Raw genomic sequence first — 22,431 nt, forward strand, 5'->3', positions numbered from 1 at the left:
CAAAACTGAATTTTCTTCTTGGGAAATCTCAATAAATATTACTTGATCAAGAATAATAAATGTACTATATATATTTAATTTTCTTAGATAGAAAAATGTTGAACTTACCAAAAAGATTTATCATTAAAAAAATAAAGCTGAAGAAGACATAGGATATATATATATATATAAAAGCTCTATTTTTTTAATGATAAATCTTTTCGTTCAATTTAAAATCGACTTTTCTGTAGAAAAACTAAAGTTTCAAAATCTTACGCATATTATGACTAAACTTTAAATTAAAATTCTATTAAACTTAATTTAAAATAAGTTATTGTTAAACAAGTATTTAGGCGTCTACGCAGAAATTTGTGCGCATATATGTAAACATCTCGTTAAACGGAACTCTTCCGGACCTTGTTTATTAATAAATAAATTTTTTTCTGTCGTAAATAATCTAAAAGTAAGTAACCATACTCATAATTTTTGGTACCAAACACAGGGGCGACTGTAATAAATTGTTAAACGAGTATTTAGACGTCTACGCAAAAATTTGTGCGCATATATATAAACATCTCGTTAAACGGAACTTTTCCGGGCTTTGTTTATTAACAAATAAATTTTTTTCTGTCGTAAATAATCTAAAAGTAAGTAACCATACTCATAATTTTTGGCACCAAACACAGGGACGACTGTAATAAATTGTTAAACGAGTATTCAGGCGTCTACGCAGAAATTTGTGCGCATATATATAAATATATTGTTAAACGGAACTTTTCCGGGCCTTGTTTATTAACAAATAAATTTTTTTCTGTCGTAAATAATCTAAAAGTAAGTAACCATACTCATAATTTTTGGCACCAAACACAGGGACGACTGTAATAATTCCATTCTACACAAATAAAATTTTGATTTAAAGTTTGTAAAGTTAATTCGAAAAAGAACTTTGTCTTCTCGTTGTAATTATTTATAATATGCACAATGTTGACATTTTGACAATAGTAAAAAAATGTTAAGTGTTATTCTGTTTAATTTATAATTTCTTTTCCTTAGCAGAGAAAAATATGCTTTATTTTATAATCTCTGCTAATGATTTCGAATATCAGGATTCATTGATATCTCCTCTTTCCTTTAAGATCTCTTTACCTCTAAGAGGCTAAAATCACTTAGCCGAAATATTTCAGAGAATCGATAGCTGCTGCTTTAATTTGACATGCCTTGCGCTTGACGCGAGCCGGACAAAGAGCCGAATCAAATGAAGTGAACGCAATTGAAGCGAACGTTGTCAGCGCGATTATCCTAGGCGTCATCGTTAGAGCTATCGAGTTATCAAATGAGAGCTGCGCTCTCAGAAATGCCTTAGTAAAGTTCCGGTCGTTGAAAGCGTGGCGCGTATTAAGTGTCCGAGAGATCCGGGGATTAACATCGTTCCGCGTTGTTTCTGACTGAATAAGCGCGCAAATTTTCTCATTCGGCACTTTAGAAAATTATTCATACTCATGTCATTTCGCTCAAGAAGAAAAGAAGAGAACAAAAAGTACGAAGCAAATATCACTTTATTTTGCAAAATCAATTGATGGCTAGCTTACGCGAGCTTTATTTTTAATTTATTATTTTATTGATTGTTTATTCTCATTTTCGTTTAAATACTACATTTAAACTTTATCAATGATAATAATTGCAAATATAGCATGTGACAAGTAATAATACTGTTATTTTTCAAAGCATGCTTTATAACAAATATTATAAAAATAAATTGCAAAAATTAGGTAAAATTGATTTGAACAATGTTACGTAAAAAATGACAATGACTACATATATACTCTTTCGCGATTTATGCAATGTCTTTTCGTGAGAAAAGTCGCGCCACTCGCAAAGTGAATACGATATCTTAGCGACAAACGCGTTTTCACGTTTCCATTCATCAGGCATTTCTGCGAGGACTCGAGATCATAAAGAATTCAGAACGCGATCTGCCAAGTATCGGCTAACTTATAGTAAGAGGGCGGGAACCATCGCGACAAACTTTTTAACTTGCATTCTCGCAAAGTCAACACTGATCGTGCGTTACTGCGATTAACTTGAATCTTTCTTGTCACGGGAAAAAAATTAAACGCAACGCCATGACATTCGTGATCGTGTTAAAATACAAAGTAAATTAAGCCTACTCCTAATCAAACATTAAATATGCTAATATCAGGATTGCTTTCATTTTCACATCCACGAGAATAAAGAAAAGTTTACACTTTATGAAACGTTTGCCTATCAAAAACGCGAGAAATTCGTTTCTAAAAGATTGACAATATCTCGAGGAAATATTTGTTGTAAAAAATAAACCAAATGAGATAGATTTATTTAAATTCTCTGAGCAAAGTCTTCGATGAAATATTATAACGAATTATATTAACGGGTCAAGGATAAATACAAATTATAAAATAGTAAAAAAGATATATGCAATTTGTAATAAAAAAATATATACAATACATATGTGTATAAAATGTTTTTAGGTATTGATATCGAAAAAAAATTGTCATGAAAATTTTAAAGTTTTAAAATACATATCAGATATAAAAATATAAATATATTAATAAAATAAAAAATATTTATAAATCATTTATTTTAAAATAAATTGATTACGCACATGCTACGTGTAATGCTTTGGTCGAAATGACAATTTTCCGATACGCTTGCGAAAATAAAACGCTCGGAAGTTCGGAAATCAGTAGTTGCCAAGTATACGTGACATCGATTTATTTTGCTATGCAAAACGAAGTCACGTTTTCCTGCCATCCATCGTAAACTCCGTGTAAACAGATCCGTGGATTATACATTTCTCGATGTAACATGCGGATGCAAATGAAGCAGCAAAGCGTCATACGCGATATACGCTTTTTTGCGGTCAGTAAATTGCATATTACATGTTTTTTCAGAGATATGCTTTTTTGATCAAATTTTGTCAATAAAATAGTTAGTTAAAATAAATGAGTATGCATTTACTTCGTCTATTGTAATAAGTATAATAAAAGTCGTGAAGTAAAATAAATTGTATATAGCAAACCTAAGTAGACAAGTTATTGCACGATAACGTTTGAAAATGTGTTTCATATTTAGAAATCAGTCAATTGATCGATTTTTTACGTTTAATATATTCCAAAATGGTATTACTGATACAGCATTACATGTACTTGCAGGTTGAAAAGTAATTACCAACTTTTAACTAACATCTCTATAGACTCGGATCAATAATTAAAACCAAATGTATTTATAAATGAAATTAAAATACATTGGAATCAAAATGCGGAAAAACTATTTTAGTATACAGCAGTGAAATAAAATATCTCTATTCTGTATATTAATTTCATGTGCATATTTATTCAACAAAATATTTCATCACCGACTTTATTTAAGAAACTTGCATGTACATTAACGTATTTTATTATTTTGTTATTTTATTTAAGTAAACATTATGTTTTAATATGATTTTATTCAAAACTTTTGTATGAGAGAGAAATTATATATTATATATTATATTTTCAACAAATTAATTTGTAAAATTAGCAAAAATTAATTTGTAAAATTAATTTACAATGATAATGTAATATTTGATTTACTGATATATATCAAGAAAGAGAGAGAAGAGAGAGAGCGCGCGAGAGAGAGAAAAATCAGAAGTTTTTTCTTATTTTACTTTGCTAGCCAGCGAATCGTCGTAATTGTGGCAATCAAACTCATTTATCTCAGCTTGTTCAGCCTTGATCTCTTCCATGTACGTACTGAGGTATCGATACTCCAAATCCTGCTCATACGTGACCCACTTTTCTTTAGGCAGATATATCTTCAGAAAACTCAGTTGCAGAGCACGTATGATCCTACAAAGCGTACAAAACTGCTGTGTCTTTATTCGATAAGCTCCGAAAGAGCTTAATTGAAAATCGGCTACGTAGCCGGAAAGCGATTACTCCCAAGGCTTGTAATACAAAAAACAGCATAAGAAATTCTTTCTCTTTTTCTTCCTTAATTCGCACGTAGACAGTGAAAAACAGCAATGTGAAGCAATTTTGAAAAAGCACGCACCCGAAATAAAACAACGCGTCACAAACAGGTATAAAAAATTTCTCGTAGAATACAAGCGCTGCGACTATCAAATTAAGATCTCGTTAAGCAAATTTAGCACTTAATAAAAGTGGCGTCTTAGCAAGTCTTTGAAACGTCGTGCAATACGCTGACGCATCTGACGGCTTTCTCGTCTATTCCCGGCTATTCATGTTCGAGATAAATCTTAAAGAGTCTATATACATCCTCGAAGTAAAGAGATCTCTTATAGAATATTAGCTAAGATTGTAAATTTCAATTATAAATTTTAAATATTAGTGAGATCAAGTTTTGCGATTTACAATCGTATAACTGTATTGTAAAATATTTTTAAAACGGAATATTCTCTCGTTTTCTTTTTCTCTTTTTTTCAAACTTTCGTAAATTTATAACTTGACGTATAAAATTGTGTATGATTTATATTTATTCTTTATTTTATTTCCTCAATTTGAGAACAAATATCTTGTCTTTTTTATTACGGAGAGAATCCATACTATAAGTCCACGATATATTAAAATACCTGAAATTCCTAGCGTCCAGTATATCCATTGGTAATCGACGCAGTGCTTTATATACTACAGGATCGGTGTAATCTATGACGTCATGTGTGTAAAGCCCGTATTTGTTGTATCCTGACCATTCGAATGCGAATTTTCTCACATTAAATCTCCACCTTTTTTTACTTTCGCACTGATTCTGTGTGAAATTTTGCCTTGATAACTGCAGATTTTTTATTAATGTCCAAGGAAATTTTATTCTGGCAGACATTTCCTTATCAATCTTATAAAAATAGTCTTATAAATTCAGCAACAGAATACGTAATCGAATCATTAACCTCTTAATGATGACTACACATGCTAGCCTGTAATGTAGATTCAAATGAAAATCATACATATCTCTCAATTGTTTTAACTTTTTTTAATATATGTAAAATTATTTGTGCCATTATCCATTATTGTCAATTACTTTTGACTATTAAGACGTATAAGTATTAATATTATAATATAAAAATATATATATATATATAATAATAGTTATTATTATTAAATATTTAATTACTAAATATTATTTTTAATTTATCCAATAAAAAATGCTTAAATATGTGCAAGTATTTAGCAATATTATTTAGCTGGTGTGTCACAATCATAATTAATTGAAATTATATATATTAATGCATATATTAGAATATTGAAATGAAAAATATTCATATACATTTTTATGATACTGAATATACAATAGTATACGTATATTTTGTTGCTATGTTATGTTATTCTTTCTTTTCATTCTTTATTTTTGTAAAAGCGGGCTTGCGAAACAGTTAGCTGAAAGTGAAGCGGATCGAAAAGCTACAAAATCTCGCGAAAATAAAACTAGGAACACTTTGTCGAATAGTTGAACAATAAAAAAATAGAAGGAAAACGAAGGAAAAAGTCAACGACAGAAAAATCCGCGTAACAATGCCTTGGCAAGCAATACATTTCTATTCCGTTCAATTTTTGTATTCCAATTTCATTTATTTTAATGCATACAAAAGTAAAATATATACATATGTAGAGATATAATAACACGTTCGGTATGCAGAAATTGAATCACGAAAAACAGCTGTGAAAAAGGCAAAACGAAAGAACCACATGTTTTTCTTTGCGTTTTCATGTAAAAAAAAAGGAAGCAAAGTTCGTTGCTGGATTTATGAAGATTGATTTCAAAGATGGAATTAAAATGGCTATCGTCGGTGCATATATTTCCGCAAACTAATTTCTACAGAAACGTACAAAACGTATGTGACTACGATTACATCCATAAATAATATATTACCTTTCGATCTGTTTGCACACAAATGCATACGAAAGAAATACACATATATATACATTTCTCTTTCCCATACTACATTAAATAAATGTTTGCACGCATATTTGTTCTGAGCAAATCGCGAATGCGTAAACAATCGTGGGTAATCTTTTTGTATTGTACTTTTGTATACATTTCTCGTGGAAAGAAGTATTACTTTTTAATACGTTTTCATTTTTACGATACTTCCGTCATGTAATTTATATACATATGTATAGATATGTGCATATATGTATATGTAGATGCAATTTACCAGATGTCCAAGATGTGATGCACGACTGTTAGAATTATTTCAAACGCGAGAGAACACTTTTGCATCCCGTATCGTGCTCAATGTGTTCTAATGAGTTGCATGGTGGTACTGACTCCATGTAATACGTGATGAAACTTTTTGATATATGTATTTTACGTCTGACTATGTTAAAGCATAATTAGATATGTTATTTAGAAACAGTATACACGATACACACACAAATATGAAATTAAATATTTAAAGTTAATGTATATTATATTATTTAGATATGAATGTAAATACGTAAATATACATATTCTTAATACTCTTTTGCAATTACATAATTATTAATCTCTTTTATAGATTAAATTTGTTGATAAGTTTTTTATATATCACATATTTATATAGCAATTTATAAATAACAGAGAACAATAATAAAAATTATTAAATTAATTGTATAAGAACACGCGTTTATATTTCATGGATTTTTAAAGTCTTGAACTCTGTAATTAATTTTGCATATTGACGTAGATGTTTATCGAAACGTGGATACTTTTTATAAACACAGTTTATTTTTTCGATATATAGACATTATTCCTATCTGTCATCCTTATTTCGCGTGATCAATTTCATACATTGCACAACTTTCTAATTTAAAGTAATGAAATTATAAAGTAGAATATAAATAGCATTGCTCAATATCTTTTACGACTGCCGAACAGTAGACTGTAGAGGATATAACATTGTCCCTCAATTCTCAAACGACAGCGCAAGAAGGGACTATCGCATCCATAAAGAGCACGCGGTACCATAAGAGTTTCAAATGGCGAAATCTCGATGAGATGAGATTCTTTTTTTGTGAATATAGCGTCGATTCCAGTAGTGTGGTTCGCGACAACTTCGTAAAAATCGCGCCATAAAAATTTGTTCGTAAATTTTTGCATTTCGCGTGTGCTTTCCCGCCCTACTGTCGAAGTGTTCGCTTCGATTTCCATTTCATTGTAAAATATCGATCGATGCCGGCTTTCGTCCCGAGTTCAGCTATCTTGCCCTTTTTATGAGAGACTATTTTCCGCGTTCTGGCTCGCCTTCTATTCAGCGAGAAGAATAATCACGTCGAGCTACCACGGTATATGTATATATCATCGTACGAAAAACGCTCTCGACGAAGAATACGTTTTTTCTTTCAGTTTTATTCGTTGAAATTGTCTTTCTCATCGAGAGGAATAAATTTATAGATTTTATTCTGTAAAAATATTGCGCGTGTACGATCAAAATAAAATTAGAAAAATAAGACGATATATACATATAGAAATCATATGTATCATCTCTATTTCTATTCTGTTCTGTTCTGTTTATATTTTTTACAAGCTTTGTTGAAAATTTTATACAATAATTTATATATGTATATTTTTGAACAAATTTATTGATTATTTATGAACAAAAATATTCCATACTATATATATTCTATAATTTTATATATGTATATGCATATGTATAATACACACACACACACATATATATTTTTTTAAATTTATTTAATCAAAATACCTCTATGTTTCCATTAGAGTCGCAAATCTCCCCCATATCCATCACGTTGCGCGTCTAGCGCGAGACTGATACGTAAACTCGCATTTCGATAGTCTCGATTCTCGATTGTGAAGGACACCGCTGCGCGGGCAGCTTGTGGTCACGTGGTCAAGCGAGGTACCGTCAAGTGGCGCCATCACTACGCAAAGTCACAGAGTTTCGGGATCGGTAGTGGGGATCAATCTTCCGCGAGATGCGCAGCGCAGTGGATTTGTAGGACGTGCGAGAGAGAAGGACGTTGGGTCCTGTGGTCACGTGGTCAGGCGAGGTGCTGTCAAGTGGCGCCGCGACACGCCACTACGCAAAGCTTCGGTCAGTAGTAAAGCTGTAAGGCTCATCAGACATCAGTCTACCGCAGAAGTGTAATGGATATGTCAAGATGCGTGAGTTCAATGGAAGCACAGGTATTTTGATCAAAAAATTGTTGTAGAAAATTCTATTTTTTTCTCTTAAAGATATAAATATTGACTTTATGCATTGCATAATTAATATATTTGTATGTACGCATCGCAATAATTTTTATGCATGCGTTGCAATTTTTAAGATTCTATTATCAAAAAATAATATAACTTTGCTTCGTGCGCGCGTAATTATATTCGATTAGGTTAAGGTTATAGATTATAAGTTAAACGAAATGAGAGAAATGTAAAGAGATATAAATATGGACATATATATAAAGTATAATATATAACAAAATAAAAAAGCATATATAAAAGGCGACAATGAAAAATTCTCGTTGCAATAATATAGAAATTAATTAACGATAATAAGTTAATAGAATTTAAAAGTGTCATTCAGCAGTAGTTTACTTTGCAGAGCAACAGTAGCAAATTTTTAAAATATTTAATATATTAGTATTACTTTATTAGATATTCATTCATGTCGGTGAATTTCAATTGATTATATGTGTAAGCCATTTGAATATTGCAATATCTGTGAACTGTATGATTTTGTTCTATTATTCTTCCTTTATTCCTATTATTCAAAAGCATAATTGGAAAAATTTAATTCGTTAAAAACATAAAATTAAACTTTTTATTTGCACTCTGTACACAAAGGTTTAATGAAATTTAGCAATAAAATTGTAATTAAAACGCTTTATTTCACTAATTTTTTATCAAATTAAAGATACATTTCAGAAATCTATCACATATACATTTATACATATATGTATAATAGTTACATTTTTAAGCAAAAAGTAAAAAGTATTTTTTATTTTTGCAAAGATCAAAATTTAATTTTTTTATCTTATATCGTTAAATTGATAAATTATGACTTTATTAATTAAAATTTCAATGCATGTATTTCACCAGTTATTGTGAGTACAATAATTATTTAAGATGCTACACATTATTATTAATAGAATTTTTGAGTCATTGAATGTTACGTATAGAATTTTGCGAAGGTTACTTTATGCTTTTACAAATCGATACAAAGTCTGCATGCGTTTTAACTCGTTTCATAAGTTTTCGAATGTATCGATAAAATAACAATAAAATAAATTAATATTTATTTACATCAAATATTCAAAAATTTATATTATTAAAATATTTAATATATACATTAAAATATTTAATATATACATTAATATTTAATGTAAGTAATTTTATTATTATTTTAAATTTCTATAAATAACGTTTACACATAAAAAGATAAATCATTTACTATGTTATCATATTTCGAATGCAAAAATAGAATCTTCTGCCCACAAATTGAAGATCTTGAATAATGTTTTATGGAAATGCAATCATAATTCTGCCACTATGTAGGTCACTGCGATGACATTTTGGTCAGTAATTACTCGTGCCGGAAATGAAACGGCGGCCATCTTGCACCTGCTGCAAATCGAACGGACTGGCAAATCGAGGAAATTAACCACAGCAGATTTAATTCCTCTGGGAATCGACGATTCCTCGAGAGAACGCGAACCAATCGACTTGGAGAAGTAATGGTACAAATCAAATAAATGATAAAAATCTGAAAAATAAAATCTGATTATTGAGATAATATTTTTTGTGGGAAATATTATTATAGAATAATTAGTAATTTAATAATTGGTCCAAAAATAGAATTCAAGAATATCTTTATTTAAAAATAAATGCTTACATGTATAATAAACAGATAGTAACATTCATAATTACCTCAAAAGTATAATATAACATAAAAACATAATTGTATATTAAACAACACCTCTTAATAATTATTTTGCCACGAGATAATTATGAAATATTGATATTATTGCATTAATTTTGATATTCATGAGCATTTTATTCAATGAAAGTTTATTGAATTTATTAGTACATCTCCGTATTTAATATTAGTCACATTCGTTCTTCCGGAATGTGTCTCTTACACCATAATTTATTGTGTTTATGGCAGTGTATCTATTAATCTTATTAAACGGATTCCTGAGCCATACGATACTCAAAAACGCTTCCGCGTTCTGTGAAATTACGCAAACTTTTGTTAGATCTTGAACGTTTGTATTTTGATGAAAATCTCGTTGCTAAACGCTGAGAGTCGTAAACTTTCGAAGATAGAACTGAAGATTTCTTTGCTTGTTCTCTTTTGCCAACGGGACCGTAACCACCACCCCCTGGAGTTTCCATAATGAATCTATCCTGTTAAGAAAATTTTATGAAAAATTGTTAGCTTAACTTTCTTATAACAGTAATTATATGTTATTGAATTACGGTGAAATAAAAATTCTATATTGACAATAGAGAAGCTAAAAGTTAATTTATGTCTTAAGTCTAAAAAAAGCATATTTCACTTTTATTACAGTACTAATTTCTTTAAAAGAATTAACACATTTTATTTTAAAATTTTATTGTGCATGTAAAGCTAGCGCATATCGTTTGTTGGAAAATCGTAAATAATTGAGAGCTTCGGTTTTATTTTCAATAGTTTCTAGAATTCTTGATAGTTTAAACAAATGTACAAATTCTGGCGATTAATCTATAAATGTCTTGCGGATGTTTGTAAAATAACAAATAACTTCGGCCATTACCGAATCAAGCTACAACTACTGTGATTAATTAGTAAACATAATCTCGTTTCTAATCTTTATACTGTAACATTTATCATATTGCATATCGTAATTTCAACGTTTATATGTAGTTATAATTCGAAACGCATATTTTACGAGAAATTCTATGCAAAATCTCTTGCGAACGATCAACATAATCCTGCTGCCTAATCTGTTTTTGCGCATGCAAATGTATTGCGATCCGTAGATATCTATCGTTAATTCAAGTTTACATTGTATTTTTATACTGTGTATGTTAATGCAAAATAATAAGATTTTTTTAATATATATGTATATTTTATTTGTTACAGGTAATATTGCGATACACAGTGTGATTTATAAGTCGTGTCGGTAGCGCCGTGTAAAGTTTTACGTGCCGCGTAAAGTTTCGCGAGTCGGAAGTGCCGCGTAAAGTGTCGGGCGATCGTAATTATTCGTGTTTTCGTGAGTTTTCGTGAGTGCTACGAAGGAGGCCCGGGGAGGCATCGAGTGACAGCGAGGTAACTATGAGGTATGCAAAATAAATATAATTTGTAGTATGCTCAATTTATAATTAATACATTTCTCTATATATTATATATAGGGAAATGCTACTAATGTACAATAATTATTTTAAAGTAATTAATATGCACAAATTTTTTAAAATTATATTATATGCAAATTTTTTTTGCGTTCTTTAAAGAGATATTTAAACAAATATAACAAAAATTATATGTTTCTTAAAAAAAATATTATTGCGAATGTGTGTAAATTTTTATAAAATATAATAACTATAAAAAAGTCTCTTATATAATGTTACTCGTGGATATATCTATTTATATTGTATATGTTATAATGTGAAATAATAAGATCATTCTAATATATGCATGTATTTTATTTGTTCACAGGTATTCGATGTACGCGAAATATACGTGCTATTTACGTATCGCGTCGGGAGTGTCGTGTAAAGTATTGCGCGTCGGGAGTGTCGTGTAAAGTGTCGGGCGATCGTAATTATTCGTGTTTTCGCGAGTGCCGCGAGTGCTACGAAGGACCAAGAGAGAAGGAAGCCCGAGAAGGCACCGGGCGATAGCGGGACAACTGTAAGGTATGCAAAATAAAGATATTTTTTTAAACTACATTAATATTCGATAGTTTCCAGACTTTCAAAATATTCTGTATATATACCTATATATCTATTAAAATATACATATGTATATTTATATATAATTTGAATATTTTGTTTTCAGATCAATGCGTTGTGTACTACAACTCTGCTGTTGCACGTATCGGTGAGTGAGAAATTGTTTTCTTTTTTACAATATTTCAATAGCGGTGTCATAAAGCATCGCCGACAGTTAAACTTACCATCATTAAATTATAAGTTTATAATTATTAAATGTAGTGAGAAACGCGACAGGCACCAAAGAGCAATAACGCTATGCGCTACTACAGGTTTTTACATGCGCGGCTATGTGCATCACAACTTTTGACCAAACCGCTGGAAACTATTCTATCGAAACTTCGATGCAATATCATACCGCAAAATAACGTCATCAAAATTTTTGGAAAATTGCTTTCACCCTTGCCGCAAAATCATGTCGCATATTAATCGAGATTTATAACCCAAATCACGCGCGATGTAGAAGCAAACTTTAATTTATGTGTAGAGAATTTTCAAATATATATCTAAAAAAAAAAAATATTTTTATACACATTTACTATTTGCTTGCAAAGTATATTATATTATAAAGACACAGAGCATTACTAGAATAATCTTTATAAATAATTTTTAATTACACAAACGTATACAAAATAATATCATAGGCACTTTAATTCAGATAACACAAAACGTTGCAACAAATAAAATTATAATTTTTAAATAAAGTCGCATCAGGAATTCTTTTTATCTTTACTCTTAGAATTATGAATCAATCCGCTCTTAATGAGATGCATCACGAACACGCGAAATATTTTCCGGCGATAACGACCGTAAAGTCGTTTTAAATGCAAAAAGAGATAGAAACTTTTCATTAATGTTTGTTTCGTCCAACACAACGATATGCGGAAAAGATTAAATAAAGAGCGCCACGGATGCGTCGTCTATCTCTCGCGAACGAGCTTTGAAAGAAAAAAATGGGTAAGCGAAAAAAGCAAAAGTAGCGGTAGATTCCGGTTTATACACCTGCATGATAATTGCTATCTATATTTTACAGCGCTACGAAATTTTCGGAAACGTAAATGCACATCCGTCGCCGGCTTTCATGCTCTGATAACTGCGCAAAGAAATTTTTCAGGTGTCGGCTAATGTGCATACTTGTACAGTTTTTATCGCCTCTTCCCTCTACTACTATTTCATCCATCTTCCCTTAACTCGTCTCATATTTTTTACCTCGCTTGAGAAAGCAAGTATTATAGGAATCACAGAAGGTAGGTTTCTATGAATGCACAAAGCTCAGCTTCTTTTAACAGGAGTCGAGAGAAAAATTTGCAGAGCTGAAAGACATACTAAGACATGTCTATGGGGTCTTTTGTATATCTTTTTAAATTAAAACTTCCGATATGAAGAATTCAAGTATTATAATAAATGCGCGCGTAAGAAATTTTCACCGATAATGTTAAGAAAATTATGCATTATGTATCTGTTTGATTAATACCACATGATTTTTTAAAACTCTCATAAGTTTTTTAGAATTAGATCATTCTCAAACTTATAGAATTGCAGAGTTTTGAAAAAGTTATTTTCACTCCTCTCGTTTTATGATTGAGAATGATGTATCGAAATTTTTTCGCTTATGCTGTAGAATTAGCTTAACATGTGGCACTTTCACGACAAACTTAAAACACGACTACTATCTAATAACGCGCACACAGCTGCAAAGGAAATTATTTTACCCCTTGCTGCGTGGCTATGTACAAGAGTACGGTAGACGGCAGATCCTATCTACCGGGATAAAATCTTTACGAGCCGACATAAACCATAGAGGATTTCTCCACTACTAAAGATAGAGTATCTTCATCTCTGCCTATCCCTTAAATTCTGCTACGCTGACTTTAAACTTTATTATGCAATTACTTCCCCGAGAAAACTAATGTACCTAGATCAATTGACCATTCCCCGATTGTCGGTGAAATATATTTTTGAACAATTAAATATTATTTTATTTTTATGTAAAATTTATTCAGTTTTTATCACAGCTATTGTAGCAAAATCTAAATTACTATCTCTTTTATGCAATTATCTTCTATGCAAAATTAATTATTTCCGACATGCATTATAATTACGAAAAATATAAAATTGCTTACCCCTGTATAAACTGGAATGGCAGCTTTCGGACCTAAGTTGATTTGTCTGCCATCAGCTCGCATCAAAATGTTTAAACCACATGCCCCTTCCTCGCCGTTATCAAATCCAGGTGGATGGTGCACCCTCCGTTCGGTTAATACCGATAAGGTCATTGGAGCTCTGTAAACAAACGTTCAACAAAACTTATGAATGAAGGCAACATTTGCCGATACAATGATTCGTCAGCATTTTCAAATTTTATTTTTTTAATTTTATTTAATTTTATTTTTTTCTTAAAAAAAATTGATGCAAGATATTTAGAAACATTTGAAATTGAACAATGTTTTTAATTACCTAAATATCATTTCACGCACAACACCGTCCCCACCAATATGCGTCCCATTTCCACCACTTCCAAATCGAAGCGAGAACTGATTAAGTATAATCGGATAGCGAAGTTCCAATATTTCTGGATCGGTGATTCTAGTATTGGTCATGTGCGTATGAACGCCACTTCTGCCATCCCATGTTGGTCCCTGCGAGAACAAATATATTTACTAAAACAGTCTGCTACGACAAAGTTAAATAATATATTAATTTTTAAATAAAAAAAATAAATTATAAATTAATATAAAATGCAATATATTATGTATATAAAAATTTATATAATACAAAAGAGATGTCTTGCATTTTATTTCAATTTATAATTAATTATTTGAATATACATATACATGTATACATATATGTATATCATTTGCTCTATTTACTAAAACAGTCTGCTACGACAAAGTTAAATAATATATTAATTTTTAAATAAAAATAATAAATTATAAATTAATATAAAATGCAATATATTATGTATATAAAAATTTATATAATACAAAAGAGATGTCTTGCATTTTATTTCAATTTATAATTAATTATTTGAATATACATATATGTATATTATTTGCTCTAAATTTGTAATTATCTTACTGCTCCACTACCACCAGCAACCGTCTCGTAGTAACCCCAGTCTTCGGTGCCAAGGGTTACATTGTTCATACAACCCTGTGAGGCCGCGCAAATTTCGAAAGCTGTTAAGATTACATCAACAATACGTTGAGACGTTAGAACATTCCCGCCAACCACCGCGGCTCCCTCCGAAGGGTCGAGCAACGATCCTTTAGGAATAATTATCTTTACCGGTTTCAAACAGCCCTACGAAGGAAATGACACAAATACAAATTTATCGTTGAATTTCTCTAAGAAGGCTCGGGAGGACGTTACCTGATTTAATGGTATGTCTCGACCGACCATACATCTCAAACAATAAATTATCGCAGACAAAGTTATAGCACGCGGTGCGTTGCAGTTGCCCCATACTTCATAACCCGTGTCACTGAAATTTCACAAATATCGCCTTGCAAATTATTACACAATTTTGGTTCGGTAACGTTGTATAAAATTATTACACATAAACTTGACATACAATATTTCTCACGAAGCAATAAAAATATAAGAAAGTACAGTACTATATTTTTTATATTTATGTACATATATATGTACATAGAGAACAAAAATGTCATTGTATAAAAAAAGAATAGAGAATGTAGATTATATAGAATGCAAATTATATAGATTAAAAAAATAAATATCGAGTAATCATAATTATTATAATAAGTGTACCAATATATTGATTTAATTAGAAAAACGTACCGAAAGTCAAAAACAGCCTCGCCTTTCTCTAGATCGAGATTTACATGTAGTTTGATAGGACTGCCATCGTCGAGATAATCAATGGCATTGATATCGGTTTCTTTATGTCTTCGCATCTTAATTCTCGTACCTATTGACTTTAACATTTCTCGAACAGCAACTTCGGCATTATGTTGAATATGATCCATGTACGCTTGAACTACTTCGAGGCTGTATACGTCGATAAGTTCGTTTACCAGCTGTGAGCCCTTATAAAAAAGAAAACCGACTTATTTGCCAATTCTACTTTCAAAAATATTTCCACTTAAAATAAAATTTTTATTTGTACAAAGAAAAAAAAGGAAGTAAAAATAAGAGAATGTAATGAGTTTTTTATAGAAATAATTAAATATTATACTTTTTGATTTGCTGCAATTTGAGCTTTGATATCACTAATATTATTCGAAAGGTTTCGCGTTCCCGAACTTCCCGGTATTTTGCCTGGTGCCATTAAAGCGTCCGTCAATTCTTTTTCTTGAAATATTCCCTTATGCACTAGCAGAAAACTTTTAAAAACAGCACCTTCCTGTACAAAAATATATTTTTCACATATATACAATTTTTTTTAATCTTTTCATTCGGTGGGCAGTATTCTCATACTTGATTCAGACTCGTTGAATGCGGTGGCATCGAGCCCGGTGTGATACCACCAATGTCAGCGTGATGACCTCTACTAGCCACAAAGAATACCGGCGTAGGCACATTTCTGCATATAATTTGTATTGGAATATTTAACTTTCATCAAACTAAATTTTTATTATTAAAATGTATCTAAAAGTGAGTACGGCGCTCGTATATGTAACATTTTTCAGAGAATTTTTTTATGCAAAAAATATACCGACTTGTAAAATACTGGTGTAATGACTGTCAGATCTGGGAGATGAGAACCACCTGCTGACGGATGATTAGAGAGAATAACATCTCCCGGTGAGAATTTGCCTTTGAATGCCGTTATCTGATATTGCACGGTTTCTTGCATAGCGCCCAGATGCACCGGGATATGAGGCGCATTTGAAACAAGACCGCCGTCAGGACCAAAAATTGCACACGAGAAGTCTAATCGTTCTTTAATATTAGTAGAAATCGAAGTTCTTTGAAGTACTCTATCGAAAATTAAAGACGCGAATATTATATTACAATTTCTAAAAGCACATTGACGAAAATAATATTACTTATTTTTATTTATTGATACGTACCGACCCATTTGTTCAGCGATGCTCATGAAACGATGTGAAAAGATACTGAGTTGAATCGTATCGAGATCCGTGGTAACTTTTCTTTGCAAACCTTTTCCAATTGTGATTTTTACGTCTCCGCGACAAGTAATTTCCGCAGTGCAATCTGGCTCTACTAAAAGTGTGCTCAAACTATCCATGATAATGACAGGACCGTGTAAGACATTTCCAGGAGATAATGAATTTAATTGATAAACGCTGGTTTCCTGATAACCGTCTTCGAAATATACCATAGTAGTCTAGAAAATTTTAAATATTTCGGAATTTTTCTTAGTAACATAATTTAATAATATTTAAAAAATTGAATTAAAATACAGAAAATATTGATTCAATAAATGTAAAATTATCGATACATCTATCAGTTATCTAACCTTTTCAGCTTTCGGAGAAGTTTGTGAAGGAGGTAATAAGGGATCCTCCGGAATTTCAGTTTTACCAGTTCCTCGAACTCTCACATCATTTACCAGAATTTTGCGGTCTGGTATTGTGAAACCAAACTCTGTTTGATATCTTAATTTTAAAAAATTTATAAGTAAATAATATAAAAAGTACGTTCTCAAATTCTCAAAATTAGAGAACTTACCTTTCTAGAAAAGGAGTAAGAAAATCTCCGTGTCTGGTAGAGATTTCTTCTAAATTTTGATTTACAGAAGTGCACATTAAAGCGCAATCGGTACCATCGTAACGTAAGTGTAAAAATGATTCCGTTTTTATTTGAGAATCAGCGAATCCTTGCGCACGGAGTTTGCTTCTAACTTTAACTTCCATCGCATCCAAACGCTCGTCCAAGCGTGCGAAACTTTCTACATAATAATAGGAATAGTATAAAAAGCATAGCAATAGAGAAACATGCAAAATAAAATTATCATAAATTATTAATAGACATATAATTATATTATGGAAAATTGTTATAAATTACCGGGCTTATAAGCTTCGGCGCTAGGCTCTTGTAGCTCCTCAACAACGTCTGCTAATGCCATTCCGTAAGCTGACAATATACCGGCATATTTGTGGACAAAAACAGTGCTTATGCCTAATGATCGAGCAATTGCACAAGCATGCTGTCCTCCGGCACCGCCGAAACACGCCAGAACATGACGGGAAGTATCATGCCCTTTTGCCTGTTTCATGAAAAAACACATTATAAAAAGAATTTGAGAACAATATGACACATACAATGCATTACTACATCAACACATTTTTAGTGCAAGAAAAATTACGAACTGACATTATTTAATTATAGTCACCTGAGTCAAAGCACGAATTGGTCGGCACATAGTCTCATTCGCGACCCTGATGAATCCCATGGCTACTTCATCAACCGACATTGCTTCATCCTTTTTCAGGAATTCATTTATCTGACATTTGAAATCAATTTTAAAAATTTATTCTTTTATAAACACATAAGATTAAATGGCGATATTTTTGCGCGAAAAAAAGAAACAAAAATGTAAATTTGAGAAAACTTTATCTTCATACATCAGAAAATTACCTCATATGTAAGTTCTGTGAACATGCTCAATGTGCGAGATACATCGAGCGGTTCGTTTTCTTGAGGTCCAAAAATCTTAGGAAAATATTCGGGTAGCAAGCGACCCAGTACAAGATTCGCGTCTGTCACAGTCAACGGACCACCCTTCTTGTAACACGCGGGACCAGGATGAGCCCCTGCGCTCTCAGGTCCAACCGCGAAGAGACCCGATCTGAAGAAAAGCATTGATCCACCTCCCGCCGCAACTGTATTGACATCCAACTTCAACCCAATTTTTATTTAAGTAAAAAAATCGAGAAGTGCTCTCTTGACGAGAAGTCTTACGATTTGAAGCAATATTTATGAAGTAAAAAATTAATTATTATATTCAATATATATATATATAATATTTTTTAAATCTTAAATTTACTAAATTTTTTTATATATTTACTGAAATGATTATCTTGAAAAGAATTTGTACCTGTGGGGCTTGTATAGCAATGCCGGCTGTAGTGCTCTCATAAACATGCTCGTAGCTTCCCCCGTATCGACTTACATCGGTCGATGTACCACCCATGTCGAATCCGATCACTGGTAAATCAGTCTCCTTTCCGTAAGTCGTCATTGCGTATCCCACGACACCACCAGCTGGTCCAGAAAGTATAGCACGTGACCCATTAAAACTTTAATGCGTCAACAAAACATAATTTTATTAAATATTGAAACGACGAAAGAAATTTTTTTTAAATAAATTTGAATACTTACGAATCCATAGGTGTTAATCCGCCATCGCTTTGCATAAACAATACGTTTACATTCTTCAAATTATCTTTAAATCCTGAGGAGAAAGCCTAAAAATTTATTCATTAAAATATATTTCTTAAGCGCTAGATTTTTTGCAGATTTCTTATATATATTATATATATATATATATATATATGCAAATATAAAAAAATATTACTTGTAAATAATTTTTAATGTGCGGTGTTAGATAAGCATCTGCACACGCTGTGAAACCTCTAGGAACTATTCTAGCCATCGGCATAACTTCGTGTGAAAGAGAAACTTGCGAGAAACCTGCTTCCCGGGCTAATTCGCCGATTCTGATTTCATGATCCGCATAACTATATCATAAACAATGCAATATCAATATATTGAAATATAATTAAGGTTTTATTTTAAATTATATTATAAGAGATTTTCTAAAAAATATTGCAAAAAAATTTTTATTTGAATGGTTTACTGACGTGTAGCTATGAGCCAGAACGACAGCGAGACTCTCGATTTCTAAATCACGAAGTTCTTTCAAATCTTCTTTCAATTGTGTCTCATCAAGTTCCTGAGTAACAAATAGATCTTCGCCGGTAGAACCTTTTACCCTTCGCCATGATTGATTCTCCATAAGACATTTTCCTGGCAAAGCGGGGATTACTCTACATTTTACCCCAACTACATATTTGTACAAAACTTCTGGCATCGCTATCTCCTGTCAATATTTCACAAAGAATAAATCAAACGCGAGATAGAAGTAAGAAACGTAATTGTACAGTGCCGTAAATTTTGAGATAGTTTATGTTGCAATCTCTGCTAAATTTTAAAACTTTGAATACTAATATTATTTATTAAATTTAATTATACGAACCAAATCAAAAATATTTGGCCGTGATTGATTACCAATATATAAAAGATCCTCAAACCCATTATTTATTAATAGCGCCATTTTCGCGCCTTTTCTTTCCAACAGCGCATTAGTGGCGACTGTCGTTCCCATTCTGATCCATTCTATATTAGAGATATCTACCGCCCCATCCATTTTAATACCAGTTTCCTAAAATTAGTACAACAAAATATATAAAAAATCTTGAAATTATAAAATTAAGGAGATGTTATATAAAATATTTTATATACATATATGCGATGACGCATAGTTTTCGTATTATTAGTACAATATAATACAAACCTCTTCTAATATTCTACGAATGCCTTCTGTCGGTGCATCATTGTAATTATTTGGATCGACTGAGAGTAATTTCATAACTCGGATTTTACCTCCAGGACATCTAGCATATATGTCAGTGAATGTGCCACCGCGATCTATAGAAAATTGGAATTTTTCGTTCTCCATTGCTCTTTGCTGACGTAGATTACACTAATAAAGAGAAAAATTCTTTATGCTGTTATATTGTAAGAATTGCAGTTCTTAAAATTTATGCAAACTATATTTGTTTCCCCTATTTGAATTTATAATAAAAAATTTGATTTTTTATTTTTTTATAACACACAAAGTATATCTTAAAAATCAATATTATTTTAATCTATTAAATATATTAAATATATTATATAATTTAATTTTAAAATCAATCTCTTTAATTTTTTTATTAAGATTTTAAATATACATAAATTTTTATATATTTTTAGAGATACGTATACATACACACACTTGCTTATGCAAAAACAAATATATGCGTATAATGACAAATCAAGTATGACTTCTGATAAGAAATTAATTTATACCGCTTGCGAGAAAAACAAAGAAGATGACTTAATTATTTGATAAAACACTTCAAAAATCTTTAACTACATCGTGCAATCAATATAATAAATATTTTTCCATATCTCAAAATTGTATTATTCACAATCCAGTCAAAAATGATCGGTCGAAAAGACATCGAATCGATATCGATTCGACCAATTCGGCATCTATTTGACATCGATTCGACGGCGATTTAATTATCATTTCTGACTGAAAATATGATATAATGGTAACAAAAATATATGAAACGAAAATATACTTTCTCTTTTAGATTTATAGCTTTAATTCTCGATAGGCACACAAATTTTAACAAGAAATAAGTATACAATAGACTTTATCTTCAAGAGATAATAACCAACAACTGATAAAAATTATGTGTCAAGATTTGTAAGAGACAAATAAACATAATGATAAAGATAAAAATAGAAATAAAAAACACAATTAAGTCACTTATGTCCAAATAATCTGATTGGGAAATGTAAACGTTTGAAATGTCTAAAATATATTTATTACATTCTTATATTTTTGTAAATTAAAATTGTATGTTTTGAAATGTTTAATTATAATTTTATTATATTATATAGCATAATTCATAAAATATACTCGCAACGATTTGATTAAATATGTAGTTTAGGAACACATTATATACACAATATAATTCACATTGGACACATAAGATACTAATAAAATAATTCTTTGAACATAAAAAGAAAGATTTTATTAAATCTTGAAAAATATCAAATATTTCAAAACTTTACAATTCTGGTTTACGTATGCCACACAAATCTGTATTTATATATCAATTATATCTTTATATTAACATTTTATCGATTTTCATTACCAATAATAAATATGGTTGTAATGTATAGTTTTATCACAAAATATAATGTCACGTGATAATATCGTAATAATTTATCATTAACGTTTTGTCTTGGGTTTACTATATTACTAGACGTTTTATACACAGTAGCAGCACCAATAGCAGACTAACACCGACTGAGAATGTGGGCAATCTCAACATCGAATAAGTCCTCATGTAAAGGTTCTCAATCAAAAACTAAAGAATCAACACTAATTATATACACAATCACATATACATGCGTACATAACATATATATATATATATATATATATATACATATACGCACACAGCATATACAATCATTGCAATTTTCTTTACAATTTATAAAAATAATGAGTAAGTTCTTTATTTTTTCATACTAAAACAATTATATGTTTATAAAAATTGCTTAATTAAAAATACAAGTAACAAACACAAAATTACGTAAAATACAATAAAAATCCTATATTTTTTAGTTGTACGATATTTTATTACATAAAAAAATGAAATATTATATATATTTTATATTAACTATTTTGTATTGCACTAATTTTTTTGACTTTGTCTTTAATGAAAATAA

General features: G+C 30.6%; 2 protein-coding genes and 1 long non-coding RNA gene across 3 annotated transcripts in view; 1 reads left to right on the forward strand and 2 right to left on the reverse strand.

Moving 5' to 3' along the window:
* Window positions 1–1,358: 1,358 nt before the first annotated feature.
* LOC114944186 (uncharacterized) overlaps window positions 1,359–22,431 on the forward strand; it is a 192,853-nt gene continuing 171,780 nt past the window's right edge. The window contains exons 1-5 of the long non-coding RNA XR_003822126.2: window positions 1,359–1,516; window positions 7,720–8,145; window positions 11,081–11,280; window positions 11,657–11,856; window positions 11,999–12,040. This is a non-coding gene — a long non-coding RNA (uncharacterized LOC114944186). The remainder of the gene's footprint in view (window positions 1,517–7,719; window positions 8,146–11,080; window positions 11,281–11,656; window positions 11,857–11,998; window positions 12,041–22,431) is intronic.
* LOC114944196 (cytochrome b-c1 complex subunit 7) lies at window positions 3,659–4,839 on the reverse strand. The gene is made up of 2 exons (XM_029319993.1): window positions 4,592–4,839; window positions 3,659–3,848 (listed from the first exon to the last, which is right to left on the reverse strand). The coding sequence occupies exons 1-2, from the start codon at window positions 4,837–4,839 to the stop codon at window positions 3,659–3,661; spliced, it is 438 nt and encodes a 145-aa protein (XP_029175826.1).
* On the reverse strand, window positions 9,808–22,020 carry LOC114944173 (5-oxoprolinase). Its single transcript, XM_029319961.2, has 22 exons — window positions 21,852–22,020; window positions 20,438–20,626; window positions 20,120–20,305; window positions 19,725–19,963; window positions 19,439–19,601; window positions 19,243–19,328; window positions 18,959–19,160; window positions 18,499–18,759; window positions 18,254–18,364; window positions 17,926–18,127; window positions 17,590–17,809; window positions 17,378–17,516; window positions 16,968–17,245; window positions 16,614–16,874; window positions 16,372–16,477; window positions 16,130–16,297; window positions 15,733–15,980; window positions 15,304–15,415; window positions 15,010–15,234; window positions 14,389–14,570; window positions 14,055–14,214; window positions 9,808–10,362 (listed from the first exon to the last, which is right to left on the reverse strand). The coding sequence occupies exons 2-22, from the start codon at window positions 20,600–20,602 to the stop codon at window positions 10,138–10,140; spliced, it is 3,939 nt and encodes a 1,312-aa protein (XP_029175794.1). The 5' UTR covers window positions 20,603–20,626; window positions 21,852–22,020; the 3' UTR covers window positions 9,808–10,137.

Source organism: Nylanderia fulva, unplaced genomic scaffold, assembly GCF_048542155.1.
Source record: "Nylanderia fulva isolate GAGA-0341 unplaced genomic scaffold, ASM4854215v1 Scaffold20, whole genome shotgun sequence".
Taxonomy (NCBI): domain Eukaryota; kingdom Metazoa; phylum Arthropoda; class Insecta; order Hymenoptera; family Formicidae; genus Nylanderia; species Nylanderia fulva.

Excerpts from the sequence above, each read along its gene's own strand:
- LOC114944173 (XM_029319961.2), bottom strand. The coding sequence starts at position 20,602 with ATGGAGAACGAAAAATTCCAATTTTCTATAGATCGCGGTGGCACATTC. Across the intron at positions 20,306-20,437 it reads TTCGTAGAATATTAGAAGAG|GAAACTGGTATTAAAATGGA; the intron begins GTTTGTATTATA and ends TACTAATTTTAG. Across the intron at positions 19,329-19,438 it reads ACATTAAAAATTATTTACAA|GCTTTCTCCTCAGGATTTAA; the intron begins GTAATATTTTTT and ends ATAAATTTTTAG.
- LOC114944196 (XM_029319993.1), bottom strand. The coding sequence starts at position 4,839 with ATGTCTGCCAGAATAAAATTTCCTTGGACATTAATAAAAAATCTGCAG. Across the intron at positions 3,849-4,591 it reads CTGGACGCTAGGAATTTCAG|GATCATACGTGCTCTGCAAC; the intron begins GTATTTTAATAT and ends TACGCTTTGTAG.